General features: G+C 39.6%; 1 protein-coding gene across 2 annotated transcripts; it reads right to left on the bottom strand.

Annotated features, from left to right (window-relative positions):
• Window positions 1-203: 203 nt before the first annotated feature.
• tekt3 (tektin 3) lies at window positions 204-9,022 on the bottom strand. Of its 2 annotated transcripts, none has more exons than XM_085466742.1 (8): window positions 8,786-9,022; window positions 7,964-8,540; window positions 7,251-7,334; window positions 7,065-7,135; window positions 6,828-6,971; window positions 4,781-5,003; window positions 3,783-3,937; window positions 204-2,165 (listed from the first exon to the last, which is right to left on the bottom strand). In XM_085466742.1, exons 2-8 carry the CDS (start codon window positions 8,528-8,530, stop codon window positions 1,949-1,951), a joined length of 1,461 nt encoding a protein of 486 aa, XP_085322868.1. In that variant the 5' UTR covers window positions 8,531-8,540; window positions 8,786-9,022; the 3' UTR covers window positions 204-1,948. The 2 variants fall into 2 exon arrangements, with proteins under 2 accessions (XP_085322868.1, XP_085322867.1); XM_085466741.1 differs by having other exon boundaries at window positions 730-2,165; window positions 7,964-8,570.
• Between the last annotated feature and the right edge of the window lie 6,491 nt (window positions 9,023-15,513).

Below are 15,513 nucleotides of genomic sequence, written 5' to 3'. Positions count from 1 at the left end.
TTTGCCACTATTATGTATTTCTGAAGAATAAAGCAAGAGTAGTAAGGACAGAATCCAGGAGAGGAGGAGGTGGTGCTCATTTTTTGCTATCTGTCAATATAAATTTAATGGCAAGGTGGTGAAACAGGGAGTCTTTTGATGTGCACTAGACAACAAGGTCCCTTTCTTTTGCACTACGGTGCCTTAGGAGATGGCCCACAGGCAGGCTTGCACACACCCATTAAACACACATACATGTATGAAACCACATCAGAGATCTTTTTGCTATTGCCCCAGGGTGGCTGTGGCTACATTGTAGCTTGCCATCACCAGTGTGTGAATGTGTGTGTGAATGGGTGGATGACAGGTTGTGTAAAGCGCTTTGGGGTCCTTAGGGACTAGAAAAGCGCTATACAAATACAGGCCATTTACCATTTACCATTTATTGAATTGCTCCTGAGCATTGTCCTGTTTGCACTAAAGGGAAACCAACTCATCGCCCTGAGATTGATTACACCCAATCAAAGTGCAAGTTACGCACACATACAGTAGGTGGCTGAGCTTTATAATCACTCCGCCCTCCCAGCCAGGAATCTTTATGGTGAAATTGCTCTCCACTTAAAAAACAGATGTTTTCGTGCTTTTTTCTTTAATGGTGTAGCCACTAAAAAGATTTTATAGACCCAGTTAGATCTGAGATAGACTTTTTAACTTTACGGCTTAGCCTTCACATTGATTCTGTTTTATCCCAGTATGCAAATCCAGTTAGCGTCTGGCTCCAGATTCCACTTACTTTGTCTGCAGGCACTCGTTTAAAATGAGACATATTTTGATTTCGAGACATATCTGCTTCATAGACAAGTGTAATACGATGATGAGGATGCAAAGACAGTTGGCGTGCTCAGGTGGTTTGGTGGTATGTTTTCTACAGTAGGTGACTACTATACAAACAATGGTTAAACTCTTACACTACTGGTAATTCAAGCGACATTTATATTCCTCAGTAGGGCCAAAGGTTATACAGGAAGTGGAGTAGCACAAAGGGTTGAGTCAGGGACTGTGATAGTAGTGTTTACAGTGCATGCATTTGTATCTTGTGTGTCCAAAGTTTGCTTAGGCTCAGAAAGCTATTCGCTATACCAACAAAATGAAATGAAACTGATACTCGATACAAATACAAATGGCAGCATCTTTGCACAGGAGCAGGCCGACACTGGCACAAGAGGGACAGCGAACACGGGTGACAGAAAGAGACTGATGAGACGTTATGAGGCTCAGGTCCTACAGGAGAGCTAACCAAACTACAGGTGTATGTTTACAGTCTCAGTGCCAGACTTACTTAAGTAAGTGTTTCGTACATGCCACGTCCAAGATAACAGTTAGGTCACTCACTGTGTTGTGCAAATAACTCTCTGCTTTTTGTTTGGGGTTTGTCGTCACGTGCTACTAATGCCCTTGTTTGTGCTTCACTGGCTCAAGGCATGTCGCTAAGGTAGTGTTTAAATACATAAAGATACCTTGCTCCAATTGGTAGTGTATAAGTACCTTTTTTTTTCCTCAGGTGCTATCACAGTCACAAACAAAATCAGCATAATCTATTCATAGTTAAAACAGGGCTCCTTTAAGATGACCAGTTAATATACAACATAAAGAATCTCTATGTCAGTGTGAAACAGTAAATAGTTCTGTTAAAGGTTTTAATATATAGGTTGCAAGTGTGAACACAAGTTTCTGCCATTTAGTACATTAGTAGCATAACATATGTGTAATTGTATTTAACTGTAGATATCAAGTTTTTGCCTTTGCATATGATTCTTTTGCTTATTTCTTTTTATAAACTGCTGCATATCTGCTTTTAAAGTCATCGTGTTTACATTTAGGTCATCCACACCTTCATTTAAACCACTCCAAACCTACAGAAACAATAACTCCATTGGTCTTCCAATGGTCCTCCTTTTAAGACTTGGTTTTAGGTGTAGCCCACCAGACGGGGCATGCTAGGAAAGCTCTTGCGCATACTCATGCACTTCTCCTGGTCCAGGAAAAGTGAATTGGCTTTGACAGATAGGTCATGTTCCAGGGATACTTTGGTCTTCACCAAAGTCTGCAGAGTGTTCTCGGCCTCCATCAGCCTCTCTTGAAGTTTCCGAATAGTGTCCTCGATCTCTCTCACCTCACTCACAAGTCTGAATAATTAGAGAGAGAAAGACTGCTTACTGTCAAATCTGCAGCATAGGGAAAGAAGTTAAGGAAACTTTCCAAAGTATGACATTGTGAGATTTGCAATTAAAGGTAATAATTTATATTATTGTTCATTTAAACCACAGAGAGGCCAAACCCCTCTAAAATGTATCAAATGACAAAGTTAAAAAACATTTTTGGCAGTAATTCACTGGTATTACACTTTGTCACTCAATGAGGTTGATTAACTAAAAGTGACGTTAAAAATTAAGTTAAAAGTACAAATAGCAGCCGGGTAAAATCAGGGAAATCAGTGCATTCTTTGTCAATGATTTGATTCTTGATTGAGAAATGGTATATTTGCATAATTTTCTTCACTCCTTGAAGTAATTTGTAACATATAAAAGGCACACACTACATTGCAAAATAGCCTGAGATGCATTACCACATAATTACTAGTTATATCAACCACCAGAAAGCAGTTTTCCTTCTTAGGTGTGGTTCTGGCTCAGGAGGTAAGGCAGGTCACCTACGTCCATTGGAGTATGAATGTGTGTGAATCTTAGGTTACGTTCACACTGCAGGTCTTAATGCTCAATTCCGATTTTTTGATCAAATCCGATTTTTTTTGTCTGCTTGTTCAGACTACAAATAAAATGTGACAGCAAACGCGCTCTAGTGTGAACCCTCAAAGCGGCCCGCATGTGCAAAAGACGACGTCATACACAACGCGCTCTGTTTAGACCCAGAGCAAACAGTATTGTTTGACTGATGGCCCTTAATATAAAGACTTGTTTCGGACTTTACGTTTCCCAATTTTGCTTTAAGTTATAAAGTTATTTTGTTATTTACATATGGCCTAATAATTATCCTTATTGCTGTTTTAGAGAGGAGCAGTGCTTCAAAGGATAGTTGCAGATTTCTGTAAGAATCTGCAGATTATACAGTACAAATAAAATATTCACGTTTCTCCAACGTTGTCTTCCCAATAGTTTCACTGACATCTACACTGGATGGCCAGAAAGCGTTCACAATGTCTTCTCTGGCGCTGATAATTGGCGTCTGTCTTGTGTCAGTGACGTAAAAGACGGATTTAATGCGACATGACCATTCAAACAGCAGTCGCTTTCTAAAACATCAGATATGTATCGGATTCAGCACCACATACGAAAGTGACCCAGGTCGGATTTGAAAATATCGGATTTGTGCTGTTCACACTGTCATACATAGGGTCAAAAAAGTCGGATTTGATGTGCTTTTGCCTGCAGTGTGAACGTAGCCTTAGACAGACAGTGCTTACATAGAAAAAAGTGCTTGTATAAATCGGAGTGAATGGGTGAATGCGGCAACGTGTATAAAGCGTTCTGAGTACTCAGAGTAGAAAAACGCCATATGGGAACCCGTCCATTTACCATTCCTGACTCCTAAAACCAGACAGCTTTTTGTCCTTCACCATGACCAGCTGGTGTCTGCTGATTGTAGCACAAATGTAGAAGGTTTGGTGATTTTCTTTCTCTATTCACCCTTAGTGCAAGTAACTGAAACTCAAAACCTTTTTGTCTGGAGGAACAATCTAATAACATCTGAAATCACATCTGATTTGGAAATGTGGAACAAACTACCTGTGGTGTGGATTGTCCCTGCAGAGCTCTATGTTGGGTCTGCGGATCCTCTCCTCCAGCCTCGTTTGGGCCACTTTTAATGGGGACTCTTTATCTCTGAGAGCCTTCTTTATTGACTCAATTAGCATCTCAGTCTGAAAGATCTCTTGTAGAGTCTGCATGAAAAGACAAAAGACAACAAATTGTGATGCAGCCGCTGAGAGTTCCAGTCATGTAAGCATAGCTGAGTTAGGCATGGAAATTAAGGGAAAGGCTGACCCGAAGCCAAAAGAGGGGAAAATGTGAGAATCTCAATAAAAAGGATCATGTACAAAGCTGCAGACTTTGAGTCAGCTGAACACAGGCACACACATGCACAGTGGCCTGCTCTGTCTAACCTCATCTGAAATAATTTCATTTCAGCCAATCGCTACTTTTTACAGCTAACAGTGAGTGCGGTTTATTGAAGACCTTGTGCTTCATATCACTCCTGTCAGTGTTCGAACTATCCAGCAGCTCTCGATGGCAACCTGAAATCAATGGGATAAAGTGCAGAATGTGACACAAGCAATGAACAAACTACTACAGCTCCTCTCCTTTGACAGGGATGTTTTGCAAATATAATCCATATAATCCACCATAGAGGGCAAATCTGCACAGCTGATGGAGATAGAGAGTTTTAGAAAGAAGCGGGGAAAAGGATTGTACAGATACATGATCTCTTCCTAATAAGTGGCAAATGTAGTTAAATACTCAATAAGAAAAAAGGAATGGATTTTTTTCTTTTTTTTTCCTAAAATAAAACCATGTGATTGCCTCTGAAACCACTTTTCTTAATAATCTATTTCACATTGTGAAATAATCAAGAACGAAGTCCAACATAAGAATAAAATTAGGAACAGGCTGTAATTCATTACACTACGATTAAAATACAGTGATAAAAAAAATGTCCCCGTTACAGAACCTTATCAAGATATTATTGTCTTTTATGAAATAAACCATGCAGAAAAGGTGATGACCTTAGCCAGGTGTGTTTGCAAGCTGTTCTTGGCATCACCGGTTTCTGATATGCGGTTGGTGAAGGCTACGTTGACATTGTTGAACTGGTTCCACATTTCATTGGAAGTGGCGTTCAGCAGGATTTCTATCTCATCCCTGAGCTTGTGGGAGGCAGCTCGCTCGCTTTGGGAATGCAGGATGTTGTCATCTGTAAACTTGGACCACGAGTCAGGCAGAGAGATTCTGACAGAGAAACAGTTAGATGCATTTACAGTATGTTCCAACACTCCCACTGGTTTTGAACATGATGCATTTGGAAAAGAGTTTTTCAGATATCACAAAACTTTTTAGCTATTTTAGCCAAATTTCATTGTTATTGTTCTTAAACTTTTGAGAGGCAGGGGCTTGTTAGCAAACGAAAACCTTCAAGGGCCCATCATAATAAACCAGATTATATAGTAAGTCTATTACAAAGAATTACTATGATTAGTAAACTTTCAGGTACCATTCTTAGTGAAAAACTTTTCAACCTAAATGCTTAAAATGCATCAAAACTGGTACAAAAATGAAGTGAGCTAGTATAAAGAACACAATATGATGGTTTGGGTTTTTTGTAGTATAACTGTACAGTTAGACATTAGATTTACCCTGAAGTCTTAGGTACATGCATTCATGTCCCTGTTAGGTTGCAATAGTTGTGGTTACTTAAATGTTTATTGGGAATGACAATTATGGAAAATTGTATAAAGTTTTTGTTTGTTTGTTTTAGCAATTGCTAGTATTCAAACGGGAGATGGTGAACATGGTAAAGCTGACACTTATAGTCATCATTTACACTCACTGGCCACTTTACTAGGTGCTGCTCAATTGCTGGTTACAAAAAACTAATCAGCCAATCACATGGTGGGAACTCAGTACATTTAGGAATGTAGACATTTTCAAGATGATCTGCTAAAGTTTAAACCGAGCATCAAAATGGAAAACAAAGGTGATTTAAGTGACTTTGAACATGGTGTGGTTGTTGGTGCCGGATGGGCTGATCTACTCGGATGTTTCCGCACAACCAACTCTAGAAATTCCAGAGAATTACATGTGAAAGAGAAAATATCCAGCGAGCGGCAGTTTTGTAGATGAAAATGCCTTGTTAGTGTCAGTGGTCCACGAATAATGGCCAGACTGCATCAAGTTGATAGGAAGTTCATTCAAATAATAATGCATTATAACCACAGTGTGCAGAAGAGCATCTCTGAATACTTGACATGTGGAACCTTGAAGCAGATGGGCCACAGCAGCAAAAGACCACACTGGGTGCCATCCTGTTAGCTAATAACAGGAACCTGAGGCTACCATTCTCAGAGTCTCACTGAAAGTGGGCAATAGAAGACTGGAAAACTGGTTTCTCCTGCATGATGGTACGGTGAGAATTTGAAAATATGAAAGCATTTATCCTTTCTACCTTATATCAACAGTTTGATGGTGATGGTGTTTTGGTTTCTTGCCACACTTTGAGGCCCTTTAATACCAACTGAGTTAAACACCACCGCCTACCTGAGCATTGTTGCTGGCCGTGTCCACAGAGTGTCAGTCTATACTGCCAGCAGTATAACACATGTCACAAAACTCCGATCACCTCAGCCTAGTTTCTTGAACACAACAATGGCCTCCAGACTCACCAGATGTCAATCCAATATGATCTCAGTGTGTTGGAAGCACCACGTTGAATCAATAGCACTACAAATTAAGGTAGTTTGGAAGGCAAAAGCAAGGTGCACCATATAAAGTAACCAGTGAGTGTATATCGTAGCCCTGGTGTGCGTAAGTGCAGCTTCACTATGTTCCTGGCATTACTATTAACTTTTAATCGCCTGATAAAATATTTACATCTCACTTGCAACAAATCACCAATATACAGTAATGCTTCAAGACTGCTTAACATTTTTATATATTTATCTGGACACAACAATTTATCATTTCATGCAAGCGTAAACAAATTCTGGACAGCAATATCAAGTATTTCATCGAATATAATTGAATCATTCAGATATTCAAATATATAATTATACTCACGAAGGGTCTAGTCTGTCAATTCCTCTGTAATAGCCAATACCATCCGATGTGTTCCTTAAATGGTGACACCTTTGATCTATCCTCTGCGCTGTCAGTTTGTCACTCAGATCTCGTTCCAACTCATGTTGAGCTGCTCGGTTTGACCTAATGAATCACATAATGTAAAACAGAAATGAAAACTTTTATAAATTGAGCACATGTCAAACTGCACAGTCTTAGTCAGATTGTCAGACTTACGCTAGCTGAGCAATGGCTCTGTCCAGATGTCGCCTCATCCTTTCCTGACATGACTTTATAACTTCTACCTCCTTTTTTAGCACAGGTAGAAAGAATATAACAACTTTCTTATTTCTGCAGTAATATTGGTCTCATGAGTCCCAAATATATATATATATATATAACCACACTGATCTTTCATTTTACCTTTATGAGGTCTTTCTCTACGTCATCGTGTACCAGGTCAATGGACATCCGCCGCTCTCTGTGGTACAGACACTCTTGAGACACCTGTTAGCAAAATTTTATTTTGACTAAAGCAAGATGCAATGGTAAATCCATAAAGAACATGTTCTTTATTTAACAGTGATTGTGACACTCCAAAAGATGGGGATATAATATGATTGTAAAGAAAAACACAATTTATATCAATATCAAGGTGTGCATATACTAAGTTCTGCAACATGTTTGGATCATACTCCAATTTCAGTCACCTGGAGAAGTCTCTAAGAAAGTCTCATGCTACATGATATTGGTCTAGAAAGGTGTCCCTGTCATCAGATATAAAGCCAGATCAAGTTAACTCTCTCAGGGGGACTATGGTCATTCGAACAGGGCACTAGGATGACCTATTTATGGGACTGACCCAGTGAAAGCACCGTCATTTTGAAGGGTTGCAAGGGATCATGCAAAAACTGTCTCTACAACCAAACAGACGACTGCTTTAAAACTGGCATAATATGGATGATTGATAATATGCGTGCACTCAGTCTTAGTATGACCAGTGTTATGTCATGTTTTCTCTCAAACAAATAAAAAATATCAAGCTAAATGTTCAAATAATATCACTCAAAATTAGTGTGCATCCGTGAAAAAAAAATTCAAAGTAGCTCATTGAAACATATTCCTTCCAGCCTCACCTGAAGGGGCCCTTCAGTCTCTGCCAAGGCTCTCTCTAGCCTCCTTTTGACCTCATTAAGAGCTGCTATCTCTGTCACCATGTTGTCGATCTCATGGCTCAGCTCAGACCTCCAAAAGACAATGTCATTGAGCCTTTCTCCTATGTTCTTGCTGGTATTCTCCTGGGTTCGTCTGGTAAGTTGCTCTTTATCCTGCATCAGCCTGATGGTGTCTCTTCTTAGTCTCTCTGCGCTTTTCCGGGAAGACTCGGATTCCCTGTAGTTGTTGTGGTTGGACTTGTACCAGTCATCTGGAGTGTAGCGGGTGGTCAGCGCACTCCTGTTGGATGGGTACAACACCGTCTTGGCACGAACCAAATCTAAATTCTCTCGTTGTATGGAAGGGGATGGGATAGTGCTGTTGCTCTTGTAATAGCTGTTTGTCCTCCACAGACTGGCATTGGGATTCATGACCAGGGCTGCCTGGGGGTTTCGATAGCTGGATGCCATAGTGGAGATGGCAGGGAGAAAGTGGCTGCTTTTTGGCCGAGCGTATGTTGCTGTCAGAGTGGATCCAATCAACTCCATTTTTCGAAGCCTGCAAGGGTTCAAAGTGGTACTACTGGTCCTGAGTCAAAGTAAAGAAAAAAGTTCTCAAACTGATTTGAATATTTTACATATTCATATTAGCTACCTGGATCAGACATTTAAAGCAGTTTACAAACTCTGTAGGTTGGTTAAGTATACAAAGAAAACGTGTTTAGATGGCTCATTAGAGTAAGAAGGTGGAAAATAAAATCAGAACTAAGGTGAAGCATCAAAGTAGACAAAGAACTGCCTTACCAAGATGAACGCTTGTCAGTTGCTCGACAGTGTCTTGTGACCACCTGCCTCTCAGCTCTGTTTACCTGAGAATGAGCTCAAGAACGCACTAAAGGTAAACTGGCATGCATAATAGAAAAGTTAGCAAGTCATTCATTCAGCCAACCAATGGTGTTGCACAGTCCTGGACAGCAGCAGCTGGCCTTGTTCAAGATTTCTGTTGACACAGAAGCAGTTGCCATGGGTTACTGCAACACTGTGCCAAGGATTTTCAGATTAATAGTGACCAGGTGCTTTTCTTTGGACTAGTAAATGCACCAGTGTTACAAAATGTGTCCACAGGACAGATGTAACTTTGGTGTTTGTAATGTTTCTTCTTATTAGATTTCTTTATAAAATCCTACTGACCTCCTGTGACTTTACAAAGTTCCAGTCCACTTTTCAACCAATACAGGCACAGCTTATCAGGAACACAGTTAAAGTGGAAAAGTAAAATGCAGTGAAAACAACACAGCAAATAGATGCCTATATTATAAACCCTCAGCACCATGAACTGTGATTTTGTTTTTTAATTCACTGATAACTTACAGCTCTCCACATTCTGCCTGTTCTCTTCTTTCTTCATTAAACAAGATAAACATTCAAAATACACCCCAATCAGTTTTTAAAGAATTTATTTACGGATGATCGATTACTTTCTGTAGCTTAATCAAGCCATTTGTCATTAAAATCCTCGATAGAAGGGAAGCAATCGGAGCTTTGTTTTTAAAGCAGTCAACTTCAGTTGGTCTCCATGCATGCACACATTAGCTCACCGTCACCCTGAGAACCAAGCTGTCTGTATTGATTGCAGTTACTTGTTTAATGATTCATGCCGCAGGAAGAGTCCACACAAACCCCTGTAGCACAGAATAATAATCTGTGTTGTGTTACCTACCATTGGAAATGAGTATCGTTTACATTAATCTGTTCTGAGGGGGTAGGGCTGGACAGATGATAGCCTGGTTTCCACAGGGACAAGGAAAGGTGTAACCAGGATTTATTTAGCTCTGTCTTAACAATAGAAGTGTGATCTGAACAAAATCTTTGAATGAGATTATTTTGGGGTCTTTCCAACCACCATGTTATTTAATCTACTGCTAATTATTTAATGTTGTAATAATTTTAAAACTTTACTTGGCAGAGTTTATGGCGGGTAAAGAGAGCTTTCTCATCCTCCCTGGCTGTATGATAATACTTAACCAGCAACTTTCAGTGAGATCAGCTTTCCATCTTACTGACACTTACTAGAGATGGACCGATCCGATATTACGTATCGGTATCGGTCCGATACTGACCTAAATTACTGGATCGGATATCGGAGAAAAATAAAAAATGTAATCCGATCCATTAAATATCACGAAAGCACCTCACAAAACTTGCAACACGCCGTAACTCGCCTCAGAACGTCGGAGCAGTATGCATCACGTGATAGAGCAGCTGTGGCATGCGGGACCTGTCGGTGGTCTGGATAGCATGTGGAGCTTCGCTAGCAACCTGGCATTTCATCTCCGACAAAGTTATCCCCGAGAGAAGTAAAGCAAGTGTGTAAGTCCATCTCTGAATGTTTGTAAAGCATTCCCAGGTTAAGCTTAACGAGCGACTGCCTCTCGCTCTCCGGCTGCTACTTCAATCGTGAAACTGCTTAATGATCAGCTGATCGGCTTTTCTGTCGTGAGTCTCTCTTGTTTGTTTTTGGTCCACTTTGCGCCAGAAAGAGCAAACCAGCGGCTGAACAACAGCAGCACGTTTAAGCTTGATAAGCTGTTGTTACAATTTATTTATTATTACTTTCTACACCAGGATCTTTTTCTACGTAGCTGACGGCTGGTAACTGTGCAGGGGCGGATCTAGCAAAGTTTAGCCAGGGGGGCCGATAGGGCATTAACTGGGAAAAGGGGGCACAAAGACATACTTTTCTTTCTTATTCTCATTTAAAATGTCTAGCTTTTAATAAATAATTATCTGACACCCAAAGTTTTAATTTGATGTAAAATGAATAGAAGTCAATTACTGTATATAGTGACTATTAAGTCTAATATATATACCCTAGTAAGCTATAGTACATTTTCCTTTGGGAAGGTACCATCTGTGCAGTCTGCAATTTTGTTGAAGAAAGATGTTGAATCTATTTAATATTTCTTGAAAAATAATTGATTTCTGTGCATTTTTTTTCACACTGCATCAAATTAAGGTTGATTACGTTGATTAAGCATCATGAGGTGGAGCGTGAGGGGTGGTTCCCTATTTTTTATTTATTTATTTTTGTTGTTGCTGGGAGTTGGAACCCTATTAGTTAGGTTGCTTAATATTTACGCTAAGTACTCTTTAAAATACCAGAATAGGGAGGATGGTGTAGGTCTAAGTTTATTAGATTGATCAGTATTGCTGAACTATGAAATATTTTTTTTGTATACAGGTATAACAGAATAGCTTTAGTGTAGTTGTTGTTTTAAACTTGAGTATGAACTTGCAGACTTGCAAAATGCAGCAAGATATTTTAAAAAACAGTTTTGTTGATTAAAAAACACTATATCGGATTCATATCGGTATCAGCAGATATCCAAATTTATGATATCGGTATCGGTATCGGACATAAAAAAGTGGTATCGTGCCATCTCTAACACTTACACACTCATAATGTAGGACTCAAGCACAGAATGTTTTCTAACTCCATGTTTGTAGAGAATAACATCTATATTGCTGTCCCTTTATGTATGAATGCTGTGTTAAATACTGTTGTAGCAGCAATCATTTAGTTAGCTTATCCTCATTACATGAAAGAAGTTAGTACCCTTACAATCTGGAAGTAAATTAGTGTAACTCCCCAAGTAGGGTCCAGTCTGAATTTGATCTATGTACTCAGGTATTTAAGGTGTACTGTACTGACAAGCTTAATTAATATTTGTTTTTTGGGAACAAATTTTTTTTGACATGTTTTTCTTTAAGTAAAAAAACAAACAAATCCATCAAACCCCACTTTAGAGATCACATAATGAAATCTCAAACTCATTAATGAAGAATTTGTGATTGGCTTGCAGGTTTATATGTCCTGCCCTGGAACCTCCTCCAAGACCTGCCCACTTTATAACTGGAAAGGTCTTGGTGGCCACCACGTGCAGTTTTGCAGCCCGTGCTCAGCTACTATTGTCATAAACATACAGGTTTAGATTTAGAATGGAATGGCGCACCATTGCTCCACCCCTGCAGCCTGCGGCATCACTTAACATGGCTAGGTTGAAGAAGGCCATCCCACACGCTTCTACTGCCCTGACCTCATCCACTATAAATACACCCCAGAAAAGCACGAAAAGCGCGCCTGCGTTTGAAATTCCTCCCCTGGATAGAACTGCAAGTGTCCCCTGGAAAAGCGATTCCTAGTGAAGCTCCCCACTGGCCTCTGAACATGAAGGCAATGTAAGAGGGGCCTATATATACTCCTGCCATGTGGCCCATGAGAGCATGTTGTTAATTACTGCACAGTAGAAATGTCTGAGGGAGCAAGTGTGCTGTCTACTCCGCTTAGAGTACAGTGATACAGAACTGAAGGCTGTAATCTTCAGCAGTATAAAACCATTAATAAAACAGAGCTTCTAAATTGAGTCATAGTATGAAGTTTTAAGAAATAGTTTCCTTTTCTTATGTGGTATATAGTAGTAGCCATTTAGCAGTCAAGCTATATTGCTGTGGGGAAAAAATGACAAGCAGGAAAATTATAGTGTCATAATTTTTTTAATTTATGTTCTGTGGTTTGGCAGAGGTGTCCAAGCCTTGAATTTTTCTCATTTTGGCTGCAATGAAAGTGGCAGTGAATTGTCAAATTGGACTGGACAGGTAGAAAAATACACTGAACCTGCAGTCAGCGTTCACTGCTTCACACATGTAGACATGTACTTTGATATTATTTCTTTTGCAACATTAATACTGGAAGACATACAATGCTCCGGTGCTCCGAATTCAGAGATCGGTTTTAATAAGCTGTGCAGATACCAGTGTCCTCCTTCAAACACCCGACAACCAAAATAGCTGGAGATACAAAATAAGAACTTGATCCTTCTGCTTGAGTGTGGACAACCACAACCAACTGCACATCTGAGACATTTTGTAACTATGTCCTGCAAAGTTTATAACAATGCTACAGCATCCTTATAATCTGTTCACAACCAGAGCGGATAATTGCGGCACTTTTTTAACTTTTCACAGAGAAATATCAAACAAACAAATTTGGTGATAGTTCTCTTATTTTCTTACTATATGTAGCAACACACCCCTTTCACCACACACAATCCCTTAAGGTTGTGTCCTTTCCTTTCCACCACTGACCTTCTCTTGATTGGGTAAGAATAGACGACGTGAGGAGGTCAGGTGTGTTTTCTAAACATTCCTAATTAGTAAAAAAAAACAAACAAAAAAAAAAAACAGGTTCCCTGTTCCCTCCCTGGGCCCCTAGTGCTTTCACTTCTTCAAACCACACCTATTTTGATGTCAACCTGGCAATTGTCCAAGCCTCTGGTTGTACCACAGCTTCCTCTATTGGCAAGATTGATATGAGGTGCTTTCCTGTGATTTGCTTACACTCCTGACTGCTGGGTCAAACAGATAAACTAGACTTGTAGCTGTCTTTATGCCCGACTATGCAGGCCATTATACTGGCATCAGTTTCCTCTCATGAATTCTAGATGGATCCTTCTACGAGGAGGGCGGCCACACCTGGAGAACAATACAGAAGATGTAATGAACCATTAAATCTAATGACAATATTAGAGATCCCCCACTGTGGTAATGGAGCATCCAGGTGGGAAAATCACAGGAGCCTCCTGAGCTTATCACAGATTGTCAGTAGTCACCCAAGGAAGTGTTTCTGTGTGTTCTAATGATTTCTTCTAATAGCCATAATACACATTCATCCTTGTACTTCTATATTGTGAGTCCTCCAGTTTGTCTTCTTTGGTAACAGTGGTATCATGATGTTGAGTGAAGTTGATTATTTAGGCTCTTATAACCTGAGGGGTCAAAGCAGTTCCTTGTAGTGGTGGGTCAAAAATGTAACAAATTTTTAAATCTATAGATGAAATCCAGCCTCTGATTGCAATTTAATTTAGTTTCTATGCTATTCTTTCATCTCAGCACCCCAAGATAATCATTACTGTGACTATTCTATACAAATATAACCCAAATAAATGTAAAAAATCATGGTTGCAATCTGAAAACCTGAAAATACACCCTGTCTCCAATATCTTCAGTGATATTAACAAAATTTCTAGGCCTTCTTAAAACAGAGTTCAAGTTGGCTTTTAGTAGATTTGATAGTCCCTTTTTTATGTGATGCTGCCAAGTGGTCAGTATTATTTGGTCAGTATTATTTAGATGTATGTTAGATGTAAGTGTATTAAGTTTTATTTTTTTTATTCCACTTATCGTGTTTTGAAGTTTTTGCATGTTTCATGTTGTTTTTATCTTGTCAAAGTACAAAGATGGTGATATAATTTTGCAGTGTGTGTGTCTGTTTGTGTATTATGTACTTATAAAATATGAACGTGATCTTATTACAGTATTATAGAAGGTTGTTACTGAAGCTTGTGAATTGTTTTTTTTTATTCTTTACACTAAATAACGGTGCTCTATATTATATTGACAGGGTGTCATTTATGCCTATTGTGTATACTATTGTACATTTTGTACTATATCTGTGAAGCTTATTCAGTACGCTAAATGTTGCATAGCAATGCAAACCTATTAAGATGCTTCTTTGCCATGTGCATGTTTGTGTGGAGTTGCATGGCAACTTTCTACTGTATCTGCAGTCTGATGTCTGCAACTGTCTGAAGCAAAGAGCATTCTATGTCCTCGCCATAAAGCAGGCAGATGGATATTGTATTAGATACTCAGACAGAGGAAGCAGAGATGCACAGACATCCAGGCAACAGATATTTTTGTGTCCTGGGTAACAAAAAAAAAAAGCATTAAAGTTGACATTATTTTATACCCAACCCATTCTAAGATGGGAAATACTGATCTATCATCATTAGGCATTATGGCTGTTAGTGGTTGGCACAAAATGAATTGCACTTGTTGCCATCTGCTTTCTTTCCAAAGTGCACAGATAATTATTCATTGTCATAAAAGGACATCACATAAAACACTTGTAGCAGAAACGTTGCAAGCTGCTTTTGTTTTTAACTGTTTAAAAGATGAAGTTAAGAGGGTTACATGTACCCTAGTATGCATTTGAGCGTTTTCATTGTGAGTGATATCTATCTACTTTAATTAATGTTGCAAATAAAGAAAATTAAATGCAATGGATGGATTTGGTTTGCGTGGTGGCTGGCTATCATATGGTGGTACAGGGAAGGGCAATGTGTGTCTGACAGGATGGGCAAGGGGTGGATGGACTCTAGCCATCCCCCACTCTGTGATCAAGGCTCCCAGTTGCAAACTTCCAGAGTGGGACGAGGGGCCATGAATGGAGGGCTTTGTTCAATCCGTGGTCATCACATTCCACTGGAGCCACTGTGTGGCATTCAGCAGAGCGGAGGAGAGGGCAGGCCAGGGCAGGACAGGACAGACGAGGGGAGGCCTGGAGAGGAAACACTAAGCAGCCTCTCTGTCTGTCACATCAAAACATTAAGATCTGTGCCATTTATGTAGAGGAAGTATTTTTAGCTTAGTGCTAATGCTGTAGATGCTAAAGTCTTTGCACTGTTTATGTG

The sequence above is a fragment of the Copadichromis virginalis genome, linkage group LG8 (genome assembly GCF_057382275.1).
Source record: "Copadichromis virginalis isolate Kocher_CV1m ecotype Utaka linkage group LG8, C_Virginalis_male_GT1.1, whole genome shotgun sequence".
NCBI classification, from domain to species: Eukaryota; Metazoa; Chordata; class Actinopteri; order Cichliformes; family Cichlidae; genus Copadichromis; species Copadichromis virginalis.
This window is presented reverse-complemented; position numbering and strand designations above follow the sequence as displayed.